The sequence below is a fragment of the Anastrepha obliqua genome, chromosome 4, assembly GCF_027943255.1.
Source record: "Anastrepha obliqua isolate idAnaObli1 chromosome 4, idAnaObli1_1.0, whole genome shotgun sequence".
Lineage (NCBI taxonomy): Eukaryota > Metazoa > Arthropoda > Insecta > Diptera > Tephritidae > Anastrepha > Anastrepha obliqua.
The window spans coordinates 17,820,388-17,843,430 of record NC_072895.1 but is presented as its reverse complement, the minus strand read 5'-3'; the positions used below and the strand labels follow the sequence as shown (position 1 = coordinate 17,843,430).

Sequence of the window (23,043 nt, the reverse complement as noted above, 5' to 3'; positions counted from 1 at the left end):
GTGTGTGTGTGGGTGTGCAAATGTGCGCGTGTGTGCTTCGCTTGTGTGTTTGCTCGGATTGCGCTCGAAATAAGAAGGGACAACATGGCACACCAATGTGGGATTTACACTCAACGAGTTGATGACTTTTCAGCAAACCAAGGAACAAAGCAGCGCAAAGTGTAAAATAAAAATAAGATTTATAAAAAAAATAATAATAAAACCAAATAAGATTAAAAACGACAAGAAAATGAAGAACAATAATAAAAGTGGCAAATGCTGCAGAAGAAGAGTTGAAAATGTGCATATGTAAATAACGGTAAAAATGCAACATTGTAAGCACAACAACATTTAAGAGCATTTACTTAACCACACACACAAGCGTGCATACTCACACACATAAGGGGTATGACTTTCGCACTTCTTTGTGAAAACGAACGAACAGATAAAATAATGAAAATTTCGTAGTTTTTGAGTAAATTTTAGAAATGTTTTTGGTTAAGCAGTTAGAGGTAGTCGGAGGCATGAAAAATTAGTATTATGAATTTATAAAATTAATAATACCGCTTTACTCGCACTTCTTCTTCTTCTTCTTGATTGGCGCAATAACCGCTTTTGCGATTTTGGCCGAGTTTAACAAAGCGCGCCAGTCATTTCCTTCTCGTGCTAACCGGCGCTAGTTGGACACACCAACGTTAAATTCGTCGATTGAGCTTTCAGACGTTCGCCAGCCAGTTCGAGTGCGGTTGGTTGTGATTCTGAGCCAAGTCCTTCTCCACCTGATCTTTCCAACGCAGTGGAGGCATTCCTCTTCCTCTGCCACAACCAGTTGGTAACGCATGGAATATTTTCAGAGCCGGAGCGTTTGATTTCATTCAGACCGCATGACCCAGCTAACGTAGCCGTTGGATCTTTATTAGCTGCGCTATGTCTATGTCGTCGTAAAGCTCATACAGCTCATTGGTCCATCGTCTACATACTCGGCGTCACCAACGTTCAAAAATTCAAAAATCTTCCGAAAATCTTTCTCTCAAACACTCCAAGGGACGCCTCATCGGATGTTGTCATCGTCCAAGCTTTTGCGTCTTATGATAGGATGGACACATTGAGAGCCTTTTTAAGTATTTGTTTTGTTCGTCGTGAGAGGACTTTACTGCTCTATTGCCTACTTAGTTCAAAGTAGTACTTGTTGGCAAAAGAGACTCTACGTTGGATTTCAAGCCTCACATTGTTGCGGGTGTTAATGCTGGTTCCTAGATAAACGAAGTCTCTTACAACCTCGAAATCATAACACTCAACAGTGACGTGGGTGCCGATACGCGAGTGTGCCGGCTAATTGTTTGATGACAGGAAGAACTTCGTTTTATTCTCATTCATCATCAGAAACATTCGCGATGCCTCTTTATCCTGTTTGAAGAAGGCAGTACGAACAACGTCGTTGTTAAGGCCGATGATGTCAATATCCTCGGCATGCGCCAACAATTGTACGCTCTTATAAAATATTTTGTTTGAGCGATTAAGTTCTGCGGCTCGTATGATCCTCTCTAACATCAGGTTAAAGAAGTCACACGACAGCGAGTCACTCTGTCTAAAACCTCGTTTGGTAAAAAACGGCTCGAAGAGGTTCTTCTAAATTCTGACTTAGCTGCTGGTATTGACCAACGTCATCTTGCATAGCCGTATTAGGTTTGCGGGGATACCAAATTCAGACATCGCGGCATATAGGCAACTCCTCTTCGTACTGTCGAATGCAGCTTTGAAGTCGACGAAAAGATGGTGTGTGTCGATTCTCCTTTCATGGGTTTTTTCCAAGATTTGGCGTACGAGTATTGTGAATACCTAGTCGATTGTGAACTCTCCAGGGCTAAAGCCACACTCATTAGGTCCAATCAATTGGTTAATGGTATGCTTCAGCTTTTCACACAATACGCTCGCTAGAACCTTATAGGCGACGTATGGATTGGGCAGAGCACACTTAAATACCAATCGGCAGACATCCTTTCATTCGACCATATTTTGCATAGAGGCTGATGCAGGCACCTTACCAGCTCGGCGCCATGTTTGAATAGCTCAGACGGCAGTCCGTCGGCACCCGCAGCTTTATTATTCTATAGCCGCGTTATCGCTATTCTCATCTTGTCATGATCGGGTAGCGGAACGACAGTTCCAAGGTCAACGATTGGGGTATCGCGATCTTCACATTCTCTGTGACATGAGCAGCTGTCACTATTTCACAAGTTCCTGAAGTGTTCCCTCCATAATTTAAGTATGCTCTGGATGCCAGTCACCGGATCGCCGTCTTTGTTCTTACAGGAAAACTCCCCGGTCTTAAAACCTTCTGTAAGCAGCCGAACTTTCTGGTAGAATTTGCGGGCTTTGTTCCTATTGGCCAGCATCTCAAGCTCCTCGCACTTACGTATTTCGCCCTCTCGTTTTTTCTGTCTGATATCACATCTCTCTTTTAGCTCCCGGTAGCGATCCCACATAGCTCGCGTTGCGCCCGATCGCATCGTTACTCTATGGGCGGCATATTTTCTTTCTGCGCAGCATGACATTCCTCGTCGTACCACCCGTTTTTTCGGGCTCGCCGGAATCCGATTTCTTCTTCGGTGACGGTACGTAAAGTGCGAGAAAATCTAAACCCTGGAAGCGTGTCTTCCATCTATCACAGTATGAGTGCTCTGCTTTTGTGTTTTTCGATCAGGAGACAGCCAGGTAGCTTGGTGTATCTTCTTATGCTGGAATCTGGTGCTGTAGACTTCCACGTTTCGGGCCCCGGCGAAGTCGATCAGCCTCTGTCCGTTACCGGATGTTCCGTTGTGCAGGTTGAATTTTCCGACTGTGGGGACTAAAAATTCCCTCCTTGCCCACCCTGGCGTTGAAGTCGCCAAACACTAATTTTATGTCGTGGCGGGGGCAGAGCTCATAGGAGCGTTCCAGGCGCTCATAGAAGGAATTTGTGGTCGCATCCTCCTTCTCTGCCGTCGAGGCGTGGTCGCAAATGAGCGAGATGTTGAAGAATTGCGCTTTGATGCGGATTATTGCAAGACGCTCGTCCACCGGAGTGAACGACAGTACTTGGCGACGAAGTCTCTCTCCCACAACAAATACAACACCGAATTTGCGCTCCTTTACATGGCAGCTGTGGTAGACGTCGCAAGGTCCAAGGTTTTTCCTGCCTTGCTCCGTCTATCTCATCTCCTGAATGGCAGTGATGTCAGCCTTTACCCTCACGAGGACATCACCCAGCCGGGCAGAGGCACCTTCCCCATTAAGGGACCGGACATTCCAGGTGCATGCCCTCAAATCGTGATCCTTAGTTCGTTTGCAGGGGTCTTCATCAGTGTAGGAAGTCTCATCCGAGGCTTTGTTGGTGCATTCATGAAAGCCAGGCAGCTGAAATTTTGAATGGTGTTTATGGTGCCGATATTGTAACTGTTAATTACGTGCAATTTTCGTTTCGTCGATTTCGTTCAAGCATTTTTGGGGTTAAAGAAAATGCCGATAAAAACACAGAAATAATCGGAGTTGTTTGCATCGCCAGGAGCTAAAGATCGATCATAAAACCGTTTTAAACCATTTATGCAAAGAAATAAAAAAAACCCCAACCTGATACCATTTCAAGTTTATCAATTGAGTGAACTTCTAACCAATCCAGTTTTTTGTTTTTTTTTCACCATTTCTCAGTATGAAGAAATTATAAATTTATCAAAACGCAAGTCATACCCCTAATTTTAATAAAAATGTAGATAAAATAAAATGAAAAGCTGCCACTCAAGTGGTTGGTCGAAAAGTATGTAGCAAGTAATTTCCACTTGGATGCCGGCCAAGGTAATGGGAAATGAAAAGTTGCCACGACTTCGAGGCCATCACAAACACACAATCGAATTAACAAGCGCTCTCACATACGCACACATCTGCATTTGCTGGTAAACTGTACAAGCGCATATCTGTACATGCACGCCCAGCTTATTTTGTGCTTTTGGTCGGCATTTGTTTGGACAGCTTGTCAGCTTCGGCTTTTGGTTGCCGGTTGCCGGTTGGCGGCTGGCGGCTGTCGCCTTTTGTTTAATTTACATTTCACTGTATCGTCAATACTTCTTTTTACATTCAAGTGACATTTTTATCACATTTCTCACTCAATTCGTCTTCCGTTCTCTTCATTTCTGCTGTGCTTTCGTCTCGCAGCGTAACATGCCCATCCTGCAGGCTGCCGGCCATGCACACAAATCGGAAAAATCATACAATGCCTTAAAAGGCTTACTGCAGCGATCACAACAACAACTCACTACAGATGAGTTGGAGCCATCGGAAGCGTATCTCCTGGGCGCCACAGCGCTGGACTGTTCGATTATGCTAGCGTTTCAGGAAATTTCCATGTGCAATCCAGAGCCACATTCACAGCAACAGTGAGTGGAATTATAAACGCATACAGCTGGCGCATGGCGCGTAATTAATGGCATATTTCAAATTTATCTTTCTTTTCAGACACTTAACGAAGTCGCCACTGTCCAAATATTGTGTAGTAATGCCGCGTTATGGCAAAACCTTCCTCACCAAAGCGACACTGGTCGACTTGGATCCGAAGCCTGATAGTCACTTGTGCAAATATATTAAACAGACGTGCCAGGCGCTTGACTTATTTATGGATGGTGGTGGTTCTTGATGAACAGGATGTGTGTGTGTACGGTCAAAAGATGCGCTCATCACTTGGGTGGAAATTTGTTAACGATCGAAAAACGGAAATAGCAAGGCAATTTTACTGCACGAAAATGTAAATACCAATTCATTAACGATTTATTCATTTATGCATGCACAGCGGCATATATGTATACAAGTATAAGGTGTCCCTCTTTCGAAATTAAAGAAAAAACACTGCCTTTATGTAAAAAGTTCTGAGGTCTTTTTTCTTAAAAAAAAAATATGTTTGAATATTCGTAGAACGCATAAGTAGATTTGAATCGCCGTGCATGAAACACCAAAACTGTAGAAAAAGTCTTTTCTAATAGCGGTCGTCCCTCGGCAGGCCATGGCAAACCTCCGAGTGTATTTCTGCCATGAAAAACCTGCTCATAAAACACATTTGCTGTTCGGAGCCAACATAACACTGTAGGCTCCACCATTTGTCGAACAACATCAAGACGCTCGCCACAAATTGTATAAGGAGCTCGACCAAACAGAAGTGTACGTCAATTATTGATTTATCTTTTAATTGAATAAAATAATTGATGAGCAACCAGCCTATTTGGACTTGGTGTCGATTGCAGTACCGCATCAATTTTATCAACGCCGGGTTGGGTCTCGTCTTTTTGTTAAGGAATTGTTTTTGAGTTATGGCGCATGCCTTTCCCTTAACACCTTGCCGTGATTTAACGAGTCTGACTCGTTATGAATATTTTGGCCCAAACATGAATATGACGAGCCAGGCTCGTGAATAGATCGTCGGATCAAACATAAACATCACTAGCCTGGGTCGTGATTGAATATTAGTTTCTATTTGTGCGCTACCAGAGTTAGTCACGAGTCTCATAATTGATGTTACTTCATTTCGCGCACCAGTCTGATCTGTTTACGACGCGTTGACGCGTAACACTTGGACCCGAGTTTCATCGAGCTAAATGGCACGGCAAGGGGTTTAAATCTCGAAGAAACAAATTGAAAGGCATCAATCGGTTAGTCTTTATTCGCGTTTGGCATAGCCGCTACCCGAAATAAACCATTGAATCGCCTTCGTCTCACCATTTCCGTAATGTATTTGATAACAAAAGAAAGGGTCTTAAAAAGGCAATAGAAATGGGACCAATAGAATTGCTATGTAGAAACAGGGAAATTAAAGATACGCTAACAAAAATGCGGCTCCACTCATCAGAGTTGTATTTCGACTTGAATTTTGCAACCCCTAAACCGATGTGCCTGCTGCCGTAGCAGCAGATTTTATGGATGGTATTCGAATATCTCCGAGCGGTTTGATACTAAACGACGTTTCAGACAGGGTGACTCGCTGTCGTGTGACTTCTTTAACCTGATGCTGGAAAATATCGTGCGAACCCCAGAACTTAATCGCTTATAAAGAATAGCTCGCAATGGATAAAAAAAGAAAGCGAATAGATCTGATGATGATAAGGATAAAACGAAGTACCTCCTGTCTTCAAACAAACAGTCGAAGCATTCGCGTATCTTCGCCCACGTCACTAATGACAGCTATGATTTCGAGGTTTTAAAAGACTTCGTTTATCCCGGTGGTCTAGAATTATAAAAAAATCGAGCTCTAGACCACCGGGGCCCCTTAAGAACCAGCGGACCTTAATGTCAGCCTGGAAATCCAACATAGAATCTCTCTTGCCAGTAAGTGCTACTTTGGACTAAGTAGGCAAATGAATAGTAAAGTCTCCTTTCGACGAGCAAACCTCACACTCTACAAGGCTCTCATCGTGCCCACCCTATCTTATGTCGCAGAAACATGGATTATAACAATATCCGATGAGGCGTCACTTGGAGTGCTGGAGAGAAAGATTCTACGGAAGCTATTCTGACCTTTCACGTTGGCTATGGCGAATATCGCAGGTGATGGAACGATGAGCTGTATGAGCTTTGCGATGACATAAAAATAGCGCAGTGAATAAAGATCCAACGGCTACGTTGGCTGGGTCAAGTCATCCGAATGGAAACAAACGCTCCGGCTCTGAAAGTATTCGATGCGGTACCAGCTGGTAGTAGCAGAGGAAGAGGAAGGCCTCCTCTGCTTTGGAAAGATCAGGTGGAGAAGGACTTGGCTTCACTTGGTGTGCCCAACTGGCGCCAGTTAGCACGAGAAAAAAATGACTGGCGCACTTTGTTCAGCTCGTCCAAAATCGCATAAGCGGTTTTTGTGCCAATCAAGAACAAGAAGAAGAATCGAGTACCTCCTGGAGTATTTAATACATTTACTTTTGAATCCACTTATACAGGTAAATTTTTGAAAGTATATCTCGATGATGAGCTAAAGGATTGCCCATCTCAATACGTCGCTTCTAGCGTGAAGAACAGACGCAAGTTGGAGGCGCTCCTATACATAGAAACACATTCAAATGCAACTTTCTTAGAACGTTTCCGAAAGTATAAAGTGGAGCCAGAGTTCGTGCACCAGCTGAAAAGCACTGTGCAGGACACGGCTTCCATCGCGGAGTTAAAGCCGAGCGCCACGATTGCGATTCGGGATCTCGACTCCTTGGCGGCCAACACGGAGGTAGATATAGCAGTCCGGAAACTGCTCACCAACCAAGAAGAACAGATACAGACAAGGATAACGGCGCCGAACAACACAGGAACAAGTACGTGCTCTCCTCAGAAGAGGCCGTGAAGCTCATCGAGATCGGCGATATAAAAATCGGCTGAATCCGAGCAAAGATGCGACCATGCGAACAAATTAAGAAATGTTATCGCTGCCTTGGGATAAGGCACACACAAGCAAACTGCAGTGGCCCTGATAGAAGGGATATGTGCATCAGATGCGGGAAACCAGGGCACAAAATAAAATACTACGAAACAGCCCCCAATTACATTCACTGCGTAGACGCGAAAGGCGACCGCATCTAGCTAAGAGGTGATGAGGGTACTCCAGACAAATATGTATGGGTAAAAGTCGCACAAACAAATAGCGACAAATAGTCGAACAAATAGCTATCGAGAGGGAGCTAGATGCGGTCATCATCAGCGAGCAGTAAGGACGGATTGCCAAGGGAACCTGGTTCGAGGACGAAACAGGAATGGCCGCACTTCTGCACCTTATATAATTAAATATAAATAATTAATATAATAATAAGTACAGAAATAATGGACATTGCTTAATAATTATAATTATTTTGTTAATAATTGACTTTATACAACGTACTGATAACCGTAACTCATGCTTGACTCTGCATTAGCTCATAGGTACTTATATGACTGTACGCTGCGCACTCTTCGCGCTCTACCTCAAAAACGGGTGATCGTATAAAAAAAAGTTTAGACAAAAGTTATAGAGAATTTTATACTCTACAACTTTCATGATAGGTGAAAATATCATTTAAGCAGTAGGAACCGAGATATTCGCGAAAAATCGTTTTTTGTGACCTTTGACCTTCAATTTCTTAAGACGCGGACACAATAGCATTTGTCACTTTTGAGACAATATTTAGGGCGACAAAACCAAGGCTTTTACCAATTTCCAGCTTATTATCTTTCATTCCGAGGTGAAACCGCTAATATGACTGGGCTCTGACTAAAAGCCATGAATTAAAGTTCGTATGGTTGGAGCATTCACCAGATATGGCGACTTCCATCTCTTTTCAGAGCTGCAAAACATTGTTCATCCAATTATGAGGTCATAACAGCTGCAGCAGCTTTAGTGATGGAATGCATGAATTGGAAATTCATTAGAAAAAGTGAATTGATACTCAGGGAGGCTATACTGGGTAATAAAAAGTATTTCAAACCATAAAATTGTGTTTTTCTTAAAAAACCGCAAAACTTATTGCACAACCTAGTATGTATGTCAAGCAAAATATTGCTATGTCTGGCTGAAATGGTTTTGTTTCGGTATTTTTGTATTTGTTTTGTTTTTTTTTTTTTTGTTAAAAGAAAAATATGTGTATGCTTGCCTCCGTAGATATACCAAATGTAGGGCGCATATCACAAATGCGAAGGTCTAAAAAAAGCGAATGGCTGTTGGTGGGACACTCCTTAATTAATTTCCATGCGCCTGCTGAGCACAAACAGCATAAATAAAAATAAAACAGCGGAGCCATGCAAAGTGTGAAAGTGGCTGCCGTGCCCTGGCAAGACAGCTCTTAAAATGGCAACAACAAACATTGAGCATAGTTAGGACGAGTCAGCGCATGTGGAAAAATGCTGACTCTAGAAAAATGTTTAAGAACTTTTGACATTCAGTAAGGCAGTAGAAGTCAGCGTCGAAAGTTTAGTTGCTAGACTGGAAGCAAATTGTGTGATATTTATTTGTTAAGAGCAGTTAAAGTAAAAACAACAAACAATAACACTTTGGTATGGGTAATAAGGTTGCCACATTCACAGAACAACAACTGGACGACTATCAGGTGTGGATTTGTAAAATAACGTTTTCATAATGATTTTTTATAAAGAAGTTGCATATTTCAATAATTTCCATCAATTACTACAATTTGATGCCTTTGCACTTTGAAGGATTGCACATTTTTCACGCGCAAGGAAATTTTGCGGTGAGTTGATTTGGAATTGAATAGCAAATGACTGTACTGATTAACTTAATTTTTTGGCTATTTATACATTTATTTATTTATTTAATTTTTATTTGCAGAAAACTCACTGACAATAGGTCAAGGTCATATGTAGCTCACTAAATTTTAAGTATTCGAAGAAAGTGAATTTTTAATTTCCTATATTTATGTACATATCCACTCCTTCCTTTTCTCACACGAATTTAATGTGTGTGTATCAGTGCTAAAGTAGGCGTATGCAAGAAAGTACATAGGAGCCACACTTCTACCGCCCTAGCCGAATGAGTTGGTGTGTGACTACCATTCGGAAGTGTGCAGCTTCGAATCTCCGTACATGAAACTCCTAAATGACAAAAAAAAAGTGTTTTCTGTTTGCGGTCGACAGGGCCCAACAGGCCATGGCAAACCTCCGCATGTATTTCTGCCATGAAAAACCTCCTCATAAAAACCATTTATCGTTCGGAATCCACATAAAACTGTAGGCCACACCATTTATGGCAAAACATCAAGACGCACGTCTTAAATTAGTGAAAGAAATTCGTCAATCAACTAACAAAAGGTGACGTGCCAATTATACCTCATATAGGTGTGGCCAAACCATAAGGTGAATTTTCATTTTTTTCTCAAAAAATATTTATTTATTCATTAATTTCTATTTTATATCCTTCAAAGCAGTCCGCCTCAGATATAATAGACTTGTACCAGCATTTTTTCTAATCCCCGAAACAGTTCTGATATGCTTTTTTTGGTATGTCCTTGAGCTCCTTCAGCGATTCGGTTTTTATCTCCTCAATCGTCGCAAAAGGCCGTCCTTTCATGGCTCTCTTCAAACTTGGGAACAGAACAAAGTCGCAGGGGGCCAAATCTGATGAATGCGGTGGCTGAGGCATAATAACGGTGTTGTTTTTGGCAAACTAATCTCTCACAAGCAAAGATGAGTGAGCAGGTGGATTATCCAGATGCAAAAGCCATGCATTCTTTTTTCACAATTCCAATTGTTTTTTTCGTATTGCTTGACGCAAACGGCGCATAACTTCAAGATAATACTCCTTATTTACCGCACGAATAACTGCAACTTAAGGTAAAAGCCGATGACACACCAATTCCGACTGCTAACAATCCCAAAATTTTGGATATAACCTACGACAGTTTGCTCTCCTTCTCTGCGCACACAACCGCATTTGCCACTAAAGTCCAAAATCGCACAAAGTCATCAAATCGCTTGCCGGCAGCACTTGGGGCAAGGACAAAGAATTGTTGCTATCGAAAATTAAAGCAATTGGCCGGCCGATTCTAAACTATGCTGCGTCTGTCTTGTCGTCTCGAACTAGTGACATGCAGTGGATAAAGCTTCAGGCTTGTCAAAACACTGCTATTCGGACAGCGACATGTTGCCTCCTGTTGTCTCCTCTTCAACACCTTCACAACGAGGCACAGATGCTTCCGTGTAATGGAGCACAATAAACTGCTCAGCAAACAGTTCCTGTTAGAGTGCTACTGCAGGTTTCACCCTTGCAGACCACTGCTTGAGCCAGAGCCGTCTCCCTCGCACGTAAGGAGACACCTCCTGAATTACGCCGACGAGATCCAAGACAAAACTAATAGATATTTACTGAACCAGACAGTGTTTAGACAGACAATAAACGACATTCATCTTCTTAAGCTCCCGACCACCGAATGTCGTAATCGGAGTCCAACCACCACCTACAGCAGTTGAAGAGCTCCAGCTTCACCGTGAGATCCGCGTAACACTGGCACAATTACGTTCTGGATATTGCGGTGGGCTAAGCTCCTACTTATCCAGAATTCACCCCAACATAATAATCATATGTTCTGCATATTAAGGCACCCCGCACGATACTAGCCACCTTTTGATATGCCCCTTAAAAGCAACTCATCTAGCACCCCTCTCCTTCTGGACCCAACCTGTCGAAGCAGCAAGTTTCCTGGGCCTACCGTTATATGAGCTAGACGAAGACGACCGGTGATATACACTACACTGACAGGGCTTGTATTACTGCTACAGTAACAACATTTACCGTACGACCTTGTGGTAAGAACTTCTGATACACTACGCCATGGTCATCGAAGAAAACAGTGAGTAAAACCTTGACATTTGATCGAAATTGTCGTGTTTTTTTTGGTCTTGGCTCTCCTGGACTCTTTCATTGGGCCGATTTGGGCTTTGGTTTCGACACACACGCTTCATGCCCAACATTTTCAACTTTCTCAACATTTTCATCAGTTGTTGATGTGCTGGGGGCAGAGTAGCCAAGTGCTTTGTGAAATAATCAAACAGGAAAATAGCGACCTTTCTCCTAAAGCTCCGCAGAAAGGTCCTGAGAGTACTGGTGGGTTTAATCATAGGGCACAACGCCTGTGGTCATTGACGACCCAATATGCCTCTCCTGTCTTGAGGATGACGACACTGCAGAGCAAAATCTCTGTAGCTGTCCGGCGTTTTCCAGAATCAGAATTAGGATATTGGGTTGCGATCTACTGAGTATGGACAAAGTTCATACTCTTCCTCTTCCGGTTCTCTTAAGATTCATCAATGAATCTAAGAGATTTGTGGAAGAGTGACCTTAAGCTAATTTATCCGTCTTACCATCCACATTTTATCTTTCCTATCTCTATTATTTCTACAGAAATCTATCCGGGTGTAGTACAATGGCCTCCTGACTGAGTGCTTGGACTTGTCTATAACCCGCCACAAATCTAATCTCATCTAATCTAGACTAATATTGCCCTGTTCAAACCCATTTTCAATCTCCCACTAATCCTCTACCCTTTTTTAAGTGCTTTTTCAAGCGTCGCCTTTTCCGATACACTTTTTGTTTTTAATTCAATAAACTTCAGCAATTCACAAATCACAAAATTTAAGTCACTAAACAGTAAACTATGAAATTTAATCGCATCGCAAAGTGTTCAGGCTCCGCCTCCTATTGTCCTTAGAAAATAATTTGCACTGACCTCAACATTGACAGCGAGCTGCGCTCATAATTTTCACATTCACCATTGTTCGCATTGCATTTCATTGTGTGCTTTGCAACCTTTGAGATACCTCTTTGTTGTCCACAATATCCGCCTTCGCTTTGTTCGAAATTCCTTCCTTCTTTGCGGCCACATTTTGCATGCATTTACGTTTCCGTGCCAGGAGTAGCGCTTACATTCCAGAAAACAACGTTGTTGCCATTCTAGCGGCCAACTTTCTAATCGATTGTCCGGGGGAGGCAAAGCAACAACACATTAATGTCCAAAACACTAAAACCATTCGCGTGAAGTTTAATGCTTCGGTATATCGGAAAAGTGCCAAAAATGCTTATGCTACAGGGAAGACACACACACACACACACACAGATACACTTGTACACAGTGCCGCTTCCTGCTGCTTTCAGCCACCAAACTTTATTGCTCTATTACGTACTATATATCTTTTAGCTAATCCATGCGGTTGCTTTGTTTCATTCGCTTAGCGTTCACAAACGTTTTCGTGAGTTACGTCCGGATTTGGTGCCACGCCAAATGACCGAGGGCCAGGCGTCCAGTGTCAAGGTGCCATGCGAATGCATCGAGAAGATGCCCGAATTGCGCGAAAATCCCTTTCGTCGGCGCATCTGTGAAGCCTTCTCACGCGATGGTCAAGGCAATTTATCCTTCGAAGATTTTCTGGACGCATTGTCTGTATTCAGCGAGCAGGCGCCAAGAGACATTAAAGTTTTTTATGCCTTCAAAATTTACGGTGAGTTCGTGCAATTGCGCGCGCGCCCCTTTTGTTTGTTGTCTTTTGTTGTTTTGTTGTTATGTATTATGGCTTTGCGGCTTTGTTAGTATAATTGTTTTGTTTTGTGTGCCAGGAAATTATTTATTGTCGACAACAAATTGATGTGCATGTATGTGTAGTTGTTGTATGTACATTGTTGCTATTCTGAATGCCATTTTGGCGTATTTACGTCTATTATCTTTGCGCTTGAGTGTGTTTTTGAGTCTATTGTTTAACGTTTTCACACACACACACACACAAACATGCATGCATGTATATGTGAATACCTTTATTTGGGTTTGTGTGTGTGTGTGTGTGTATTGTTGAGCATCATCGCTTGTTGCTTTTTAGCTGTTTTGTTATTTTTTTAAATTTATCTATTTTTTTGTGTTGGCCAGCACCACTTACTTTCGCCGCGCTTAATTGCCAAGTAGAGGTGACACATCAGTTTGTTGAGCACACAATTTTAAGCTTACTCACACACACAAATACGAGTACATACAAAAAGTTTTCATTTATTTCTTGGTAGAAATGTGTGTTTTTGACATTTGAATGCGCTTTGTTTAAAATTCACTGCTACTATTTTGGCTTGTTGTGTGTGTGCCTGTTAGGACATTCAGACGACAATTTCTGCACAATCACGACCATCTCTAATATTTACTCTTTTTATTTTTCCCTTTTTGTGCGCACATCTACACATCCGCTTATATAAGCAATAGAAGCACAAATATCTGATTAAAAATTGTGAAATGGTTGACGTGAACTGGATTGGATTGTTTTTTCTCTTTGTCAGAGTTCAAGGATACTCTGCCTTAGCTTGATGCGAAATAATTCAAAACAACACAAATTTGTACGTTGTGCATACTTTTAAAGCACCTGCTTATCCGTTCGAAACTGGAAAACATCGCTTCCGTAAACTTACATACTGTACATAGAACCACCACTGCGTATGATGAACATCATGAAGCTGGGGGTATTGTAAATATTTATTTTTGGTCCGATTTGGCGAATATTAAAAACGCATATAAATTATGTAATACTCAAATACTCGGCAAGCTGTGAAAAAACTCTTGTTCAATATCATTCCAACGACAATTCTCAATAGTAAATCGAAAGTAGTAAATGTTTATAATTACAAGAACTCCTATAATCCCCACTCACTCACAGTGGGTCGAAATAGCAGATCTAGCGTGATGTAGTTAAAAGTTCTATTTAAAGTTGAAAAATTATGAATTATTTCTCCTTTCCTAACCAATAATCCATTCACGGGGATATACACTGCTGGTCTTAGGTTAGACGCACGTTTAGTTGCATACAACTTTGCTTCATATTTATTTATTAAAGGACGATAGAAAAGAAGTTGATATGCAAAAACATTTCTTATTTAATGATACTTTAAATATTATATTCAAATGATTATGCATATTTAACAAAATTGTGTTTTTCAAACATTTTCTTAAAGCTACTCAAAATAAGACGAATTTTTCTTGGTCATTAGAATAGACGCACTTTGGGTTTTTAATTTTTATAAGAAAAGTATTTGGATTTTAACTTAAATTACTATTTGATTCATTTGAAATAAAAAAAATAATAATTTCAGTAATGAGTATTGCCTCCTTTGTTAGTAATAACTTCATAAATCCGGTCCTTCATAGAATGATACAAGGAATCTATGTAGTTCAAGGAAATCTCGCTCCAAGCACGTTTAATATCTGCAGTTAATGTTTCCTTATCTTCGTATTGCTTTCCTCCTTCGTATACCTTCCGTGTTAGCCAGCCCCAAACATTTTCAATTACGTTAAGATCTGGAGAATATGGTGGACAGGTCATGATATTAACGTGTTGACTCGAAATAAAAGATTTTACTACTCGAGAGTTATGAATAGGAGCAATGTCTTGTTGAAAAATCCAAGGAATTGGTCCAAAGAGATCTTTTAATTTTGGAAATACGGACTCCAACAATGTTTTGAAGCGATCGCCGTTCATCTTTTGATCGATAAAAATCAAGTCAATTGTTCCATAAAACGTAATAGCACCCCACACCATTACTCCCCCTTCTCGGCTATGGTGGCGACTTAAATATAGCTCATCTTTCCGCAAATTGTGATAATAATATTGAAATCCATCAGGGCCATCTAAATTAAAACGTTTTTCATCAGTAAATACAACTGAACGCCAATAATTTAGTCGAGTGTCAGATTGGACAGTCCATGTCATGTATTCTTTCGCGAATTCAAATGTAGCTCGAAAACACTTTATTTGTTTATTTTTGATATTTTTTCAATACAAAAGTTTACACTTGTCCACGCAATACGGAGAAATTTAAGCTGCGTCTAATTCAATGACCAACCGAAAACACGTGTGATTGCCATAGAAATTTCTATAATCTCCGAATGTACAGTTATTTTTTTGGCAAATCAACCAGCTGTCAACTGTTTTTTTCGAACAAGATTCGCACTTTGATAAGAAAAGCATTTTGGACAATTAGAACAAGCATGCTAATAAATAATTGATTTTGTTTAAAAAAACGATGATGCGTCTAACCTAAGACCAGCAGTGTATACCCTGTGAGCCCGAAAAAATGGACGATTGTCATAATTTTTTTAAAATATGTTTTAGAATTTTTATTTAGATGAGGCATATATCATACTGAAGGGTAACTCCCGAAGAATACATTTTGGTGTTTTTATTAAAAAAAATGTTATTATTTATTGCTGATATCGCCCCTTCCCCGAAACGCCGTTTTTTAGAAGAGGCTTGCGGTGATCACGGTAGCGCATGAGCAACTCAACTGAAAAAAAATATTAAATGATTATTGTCCAAAAATGTAAACGGTTTATTTACCCCAAAAAAAAATTTCTCGATATGAAAACCGCTGTGAACCAAAAAAACGATTTTTGAGGGGTTGAAAAATTAAAAAAAAATTTAATCCAGCGAACTATGCAAATATTTGTAAAAAGTGAACCGTTCAGATTCACGAGGTTGTAACTTCGAATAACTAAAAAAAGAGTTTATGCAAATCGGTCAAATAGTTTTTAATAAATAATGATCACCGCGACGGTAATTTTCAAAAACCACGACTGCGAGATAATCGCGTCTAAAGTTTTGCGTGCACTTCTCGTTGCAAGAGAGGTTGCGCGCTTCCACGGTCTGTAACTTTCGTTCTAGTGCTCCGATTTTTATGATTTTTTGAATTTATATTTTTAAGATGATGTACTTTTAGAATATACCATAAAAAAAGTTCGATTTTTTAGTGCAACACAAGGTATATAACCCCTTAAGAGATCAGTATTTTCTGTACAAGGTGAAGCCCAAAATAAACAAGACTGGCATCATGTTTGATGATGACGCCATCTTTTTAATGAGTTAGAGCTGACTTCCAGTGGGACCTAGGAGACATTCGGTTCTGCGGAAGCAAAGTTATTGTGTCTAAAGTGTCAGTGTGTTTTTGTCATCTTCCAAAAATTAGTTTCGAACACAGAACTAATATCAAATTTTGCTTTAAAATCGGTAAAATGTTTAACGAAACATTTGATTTGATGAAAAAAGTTTATTGCGATGATTATCTATCTCGTCATCTCGTACTAGAGTTCATGAGTGGTTTACACGTTTAAGAGATGGTTGTGAGGACATAAATGACAATGAACATACGGGCCATCGAAATTCTTTGTAAATTTATCAAAAATCAAGCGAAATCATAGTTCAAATTCATAAAATCAGAGTTGAATATCTCCAAAACATCGATTTTTCGCATTTTAACAAATCATTTGGGCTTACGAACGGTTTGCGCACGTTTCATTCCGCACGAGTTAAGTGAGGACCAAAAATTGCTCAAAATTCAACATTTGGAAGACCTCATTAAAGAGGCGAGAAAAGACAAGAACTTCCTTTACGTGGTGTTTCCAACGTGAACCTGAAACTAAGCGTCAAAGTGCCGAATGAAAGACCCCAGACGAGCCCCCAACCAAAAAATCGCCTTTGTAGAATTCAAAAATCAAGTCGATGCTCATTTGTTTTTACGATTTCAAGGGAATTGTCCACGAGGAGTTCATGCCAACGGGCCATAGCGACAAAGCAATTTTCTATCTTGGCGTTTTGAAGCGTTTGTTGCATTGCATTCCTCGAATCTGCCCTGAATACCGCGAGGAGGAAGTTGGCGCTTATAAAAAAATCTTTTTTCGTTTCTGTTTCAAGAAACACCCAAAAATACCATTTGAAATGAGACAAGGGCCTTAACAATCTAAAACATTTTGCAAGTTTTCATAGAGCGTATCTTTGTGCAAAACATCTCTTATACGTTTGTGAAAAGATAATAGGATGTGTTCCACACTTACTTATTTTGAAAAAGCTTCACTTGAATTGAAACAATGTTTTATCAAGTGCGGTTGTGTGCATTACATTTTTCTATTTCTATACATTTCTATTTACATACATACAAGTACACCCAGTTACGACCATTCGGCCGGACATTTCGAAGGCTATCCAAAAATAAGAATATTTCTTGTAGCAAGTAAGAAGTAACAAGAAAATTTATCTTTTATTTCTTGTGCAAGTGTAGCTGTAGTGAAGTGAATTTGAATAAAAAATATACTGGTACAATTCCAAGTTCATAAGACAATCTGTGCTGCTGGAATAAATATTTCATGACATACAAATGGAAAGTGAATTTAGAAAACAAAAGTTGTACGAACACTTGCAGACTCGCATAAATATTCTAACGTATGGATATTTACATATATATTTGTGAGTATTTATCTATGTTTTGTGTGGTGTAGGGAGAAATCCTATTTGAATACTTGATATTTTTTAAGTTGAAATGTGGATATGTTTTACGTACAGTGGCAAGCATAGCTGAGTGCATGATACTTTTTTTTCTAATATTTACAAAGTATTTCCTCTGAAATTTTTTTTTTAATTTTTTTCCATTATTTTTGCGTAATTACATATAGGTCGTACGTAACTTGACAAACTTAAGAGCAACCCACAAAATAGGAAATATGTATAAATGACTACTCCGGCCTGAAGAAACGTAGAGAGCTGTTAATTTTGTGCTCTTAAGTTACGTAAATTGAAAGCGATGAGAAAATCATATTGATTTTTTTGTAATTCCATAAGCCTTCAAAATTTTTTATTAGGTTGGGGAATAAGTTTGTAACGTTATTACCGAAGACTTTTAACAGAAAACAATAAATATGAATAAGTTAATCAGAGATCCGGGAATACGCCGAATGCTGAAGGACCTCCCATTCGAACACTTGGAGTGCGGCTTTGACGACTTGTGCAACACGCGGTCATAAACAGCGCCATTTGTACCGAATCGTCACGGGAGATGAGAAATGGTGCTTACATATCAATATGAAGCAGAGAAAAGAGTGGGGGGGCGGGCGAGATGCTGAGAAGCAATTTGAAGGCGACTTTCATGGTTATTTTCATTGAGCTCGGGATCTTCGAATTTTTCAACAGCTTTTTGATCTCGATGAAAAGCAAAGAAAATGAGGTGTCGAAAATATTATATTAATTTTTGCCGATTCCAATTTATGAATCCCATCCCTGAAGTGAGGCTGTTATGACCTCATCATTTGATGAAAAACGCTTTCCACGCATGAATTGTTTTAGGTCTGGAAGCATATGGAAGTCGCTACGGGCCAAATCTGGTGAATACGGTGGATGCTACAACATTTCGAACTTCAATTCATGGATTTTAGCCGTAGTCAAAATGCTTTTGTGACTCTTTCTTTGCAAACTGGGTCTTTTTCTACGAATTTTTTCCTTCAGCTGATCTAAAAGTTTACAATAATATTCAAAATGTATTGTTTTACAAGTTTTGAAGTCCAATCCACAAACAAAATTCCTTTAGCATCCCAATGAACTGATGCTAACACCTTCTTGGCCGATTGCCGGTTTCTGGACACGGACTCGTTTCGGAGCAGAAGAGTCAGGTTCACACCACTATTTATTCTTCTGTTTTAATTTAGAATCATTGTGATAGATCCAAGTCCCATCCATAGTTATGAATCGATGCACTAAATCCACTTTATCGGAAACGCTCTGAATTTGGCTGAGAAAGTCGCATTCGTATGTGTTTTTGTTCCATTGCTAGCGAATGCGGCACCCATCTTGCACATAGCCTTCTGAAACCCCATACTGCAGTCAAAATATTGCCTACATTTCTCAATGAGATGCCTAGGGCTTCTACTAAATCTCTTTCAGTCACTCGACGATTTCCTGTACTTTTCTACGATTTCTGGTGTTGTTGCTGTTTTTGGGCGTCCTTGACGTGGATCGTTTTCAAGGATTTGCGAACACCTTTGAATTCTTTCTACTGTACTAATTGATGGTGAAAAAACTTTTGCTTTTAAACTTTTCAAAAATAAAAATTCAACCGCTGAATGATACTTGATTTTTTTCATTGAAGAAAATACTGTGACACTTTGATTCAAAGGCTTGTAAGCAAAAAAATTAATTGACACATTGAAATGAAACTTCACATGCCTTCATATGAAGAATGTACCAACATAAAAAATAAAAAATGTAGACTACTGTCAAACGTTTCTTATCGAGCCGCCAAACAACTTCAATAACCTAGTACGTATGCTGATTTGACAGCCAAACATCTTTAAGTTCTTACGTAACTTAATTTAAGTTTACGTCTAGAGTAGTTATTGCACATTTTTAACCAAAACCATATAAATTACAGATTCAAGCTTAACAAAAATTAAAAAAAAGAAAATGCACAACTTTCTATCTAAATTTTGAACTTTCCATTCTGAATATGTGCAAATATTCAGGTTTATATAAATTTCGGTATGATAAAGTGCAAGTTTTAAGCGGCTAAAGAATCGCACTTATTTTGAAAAAAAAAATTTTTTTTGGAGACGGCTTTTACGGTTAATTCATGCAACATATAAAAACTGGTGTCGATTAGTTCTTTGTTTTGGCTTTTTTGGGTTTTTTTTTGTTTTTGTTTTGTTTTGCAAATGACAAGGCTTCCACCAGAAGTTCATTTTTTATGGAGTAAAGCGCTAAAAGCTGCCAGAAAAAAAACAGCAGAAAACCAAGCGATTTTTAGCGGCATCAAATTCCACTTGCTTTACTGAAATTTCAAAGATGGGTTACAACAAAATTATTTAAATGGATTTAAATTTGAAATTTTTTTTGAAAGTGGATTTGATAGTAGAAATTTAAAGATTAAAAATTTGATTTTAGCTCTAAAATATGGGCGATGTGTACACGGGGCTCTTACTATTAAGATAAGTCGTACTATAGTAGATGTACCAGAAGGTGCCTCTATAATTGCAATTTAAAGCTTATTAAGTAAAGGATTTCATTTATCTACATTGAAAAGATTTTTGTGCAAATCAAAAATCCAAAAATTGTCTAAAAATTCAGCTTCTTCTTCTTCTTCTTGATAATTGTTTCTACGATTTTCACCGAGTTTAACAAAGCGCACCAGACGTTTCCTTCTCGTGCTAACCGGCGCCTGTTCGGCACACAAAGTAAAGCCAATTCCTTGTCCACCTGATCTTTCCAACGCAGAGGAGGCCTTCGTCTTCCTCTGCTACCACCAGCTGGTACCGCATCATATACTTTAATACCCGGAGGGTAGGTATCTAGTCGGACGACATGACTCTGGCAACGTAGCCGCTGGATCTTTATTCGCTGCACTATGCCCATGTCGTCGTAAAGCTCATACAGCTCATTGTTCCCTCGCCTACTATACTTGCCGTCAACAACGTGCAAAGGTACAAAAAACTTTCCGCAGAATTTTTCTCTCAACCACTCCAAGTGACGCCTCATAGGAAATTGTCATCGTCCTGGGCCTTACGTAGCCAAAAAACCAAAAACCGATAAAAATTCTACAATAAATTTCAAGTCCTAAAAATCTTACTTTTCAATTACCTTTCCACTTAGCAGCAAACAAAAAAAAGATGCGCAAATAAAAATTCATTGTCTGTTGTTCCGTTGCTGCGCTAATCATCAATTGATTGGCCATTTAAATAATAAATCTTTTTACACTTACTTTACTTTAGACCCATTTAAGCATTTAATAAATAGGAAATACGAAATTATTAATGCAGTTGGTTAAACGAAATCAGTTTTCCAATAGTTTTTGTTGCGCTCTAATCTGCTTACGTAGGAATATTGGAATTTTCAATTTCCTCTTGTGATAAACAAACGAATGCCGACAAAAACCTATGAATTTTTAATATCCAACGCCTGAAACAAAACAATTTTATAGACTTATCGCACAAAGCTACAATTAAATTGAAATCAAAGTCGACCAACACATAAATAAATGTGGCAAAAACCTAAGCGGGGTGCAAATGGAATCAAACTAATAAATAAAGCTGAAAGCATATTACTTTTTGTGAGTTTTCCATCTGTATATATGGTGCATATGTATGAAGGTGCTTATGCATATTAGGGGGCGTCAAACTTTTGTCAAGTATCGGATTATGATCGAAAAGTTGTGTTGTTCAGCCTGTGGGCAAAATTTCGGCCCAAATAAAGATATCTGCTGCCGCCAGTAATGGCCTTCGTTATTGAAATTTCAATTCGAGTTAGAAAATTTTTGACATTTTTGAAGCCACCATCACAAATAAAACTTGCTCAAGAGACGGTCTGTGTTGAAAATGCAATTATATTAAAGTAGTTTAGATCACTGCACTCCACGCTGAAACTTGAATGGCTCGAGCCAAGGAGCGTCAAGACATTTGGTGTCTCCTAAAACACTCAGGCTAAAAGCCCATTGTATTTAGTACTCTGAAAAGAGGGTATATAGTCAAGGAGTGAAGGAGAAAAGTATCAGGGAAAGAGATAGGAAGGCACTCCACGCTGTTTGTTGAATGATAAATCTGTTCAGTCGTGCAATATGCTTACCGAGCTCTCAGTCGTACTTCCTGACCATCCAAGTTGCTTTCTCTTCCAGTTAGAGCGACCTCAAGTGCTTCGTTGGCTATTAGCCTACTGGATAGGGCTTTTTATTAAAAGGTATGGGGGGAAAAAAAATTAATAAAACAAATATTAAAAAAAACGTTTTAATAAAAAAACTAGTTTAATAAGTGGCTACATATCGCTTTTCTGAGGTGTGTTAAAAAAGTTAAATTTTGTAGCATTAAGTCAAATTACATTGGGGGACAACAAATATGTTTTAATAAAAAAAATATTTTAATAAAAAAATGTTTAATAAAAAAGTATTATAAGAAAAAGAACTTTTAATCAAAAACTTATTTAATAAAAAGAAAATTTTAATAAAAAACAATGCATTACTAAAAAAAAATATTTTAAGAAAAAAAAAATTTATTAAAAAAATATTTCTATAAAAAAAATATATACAAAAAAAAATATTATAATAAAAAAAATATTTTTAAGAAAAAAAACTTTTACTAAAAAAAATATTTCAATAAAATTAAAAAAAAACTAGTTAGTAAATCGTTTTCTGAGGCGTGTTAAAAAAAGTTAAATTTTGTAGCATTAAGTCATATTACACTGGGTGACAAAAAAAAATGTTTTAATAAAAAAATATTTTAATAAAAAAAAAAGTTTAATAAAAAAGTATTTTAAGAAAAAGAACTTAAAAGTATTTTAAGAAAAAGAACTTAATAAGAAAACTATTTTAATACAAAAAAAATTTATAAAAAAAATATATTAATAAAAGAAATATTTTAAGAAAAAAAAACTTTTAATAAAAAAACATTTATATTAAGAAAAAAAGGCTTTTAATAAAAAAAAATAGTTTTATAAATAAAAATAAAAATTAATAAAAACAATATTAAAAAGGAAATTTTAATGAAACAACTAGTTTAATAAATGGTTTTCTGAGGTGTGCTAAAAAAAGTTAAATTTAGCATTAAGTCAAATTACACTGGGAGACAAAAAAAAATGTTTTAATAAAAAAATATTTTAATAAAAAAAATATTTTAATAAAAAAATTTGTTTAACATTTTAAGAAAAAACACTTTTTCTCAGAACTCTTATTTTGCCTTTCCTGCGTACAACCATAATGACTAATGAGATACGAGAAATTCTGATTTACGCCATCGTCAAACTTATACAAGCTCAAATTTGTTA

The 23,043-nt window shown here is 38.5% G+C and overlaps 1 protein-coding gene across 11 annotated transcripts in view; it reads left to right on the top strand.

Moving 5' to 3' along the window:
• The window catches only part of LOC129245411 (calcium and integrin-binding family member 2), a 58,748-nt gene that overhangs the window by 28,793 nt on the left and 6,912 nt on the right, over window positions 1–23,043 (top strand). For 5 of the 11 annotated variants that reach the window (XM_054883542.1, XM_054883543.1, XM_054883541.1 and 2 more), the window contains 2 exons: window positions 4,168–4,388; window positions 4,468–4,824. The exons of 2 other annotated variants lie outside the window; for them this stretch is intronic. In XM_054883542.1, the coding sequence (XP_054739517.1) occupies window positions 4,168–4,388; window positions 4,468–4,645 (399 nt within the window). In that variant the 3' untranslated portion in view covers window positions 4,646–4,824. Of the gene's footprint in view, window positions 1–4,167; window positions 4,389–4,467; window positions 4,825–8,973; window positions 9,051–9,156; window positions 9,192–12,685; window positions 12,952–23,043 lie in introns of those variants that run through there. 4 more of the 11 variants (XM_054883550.1, XM_054883551.1, XR_008582408.1 and 1 more) reach the window with 4 other exon arrangements.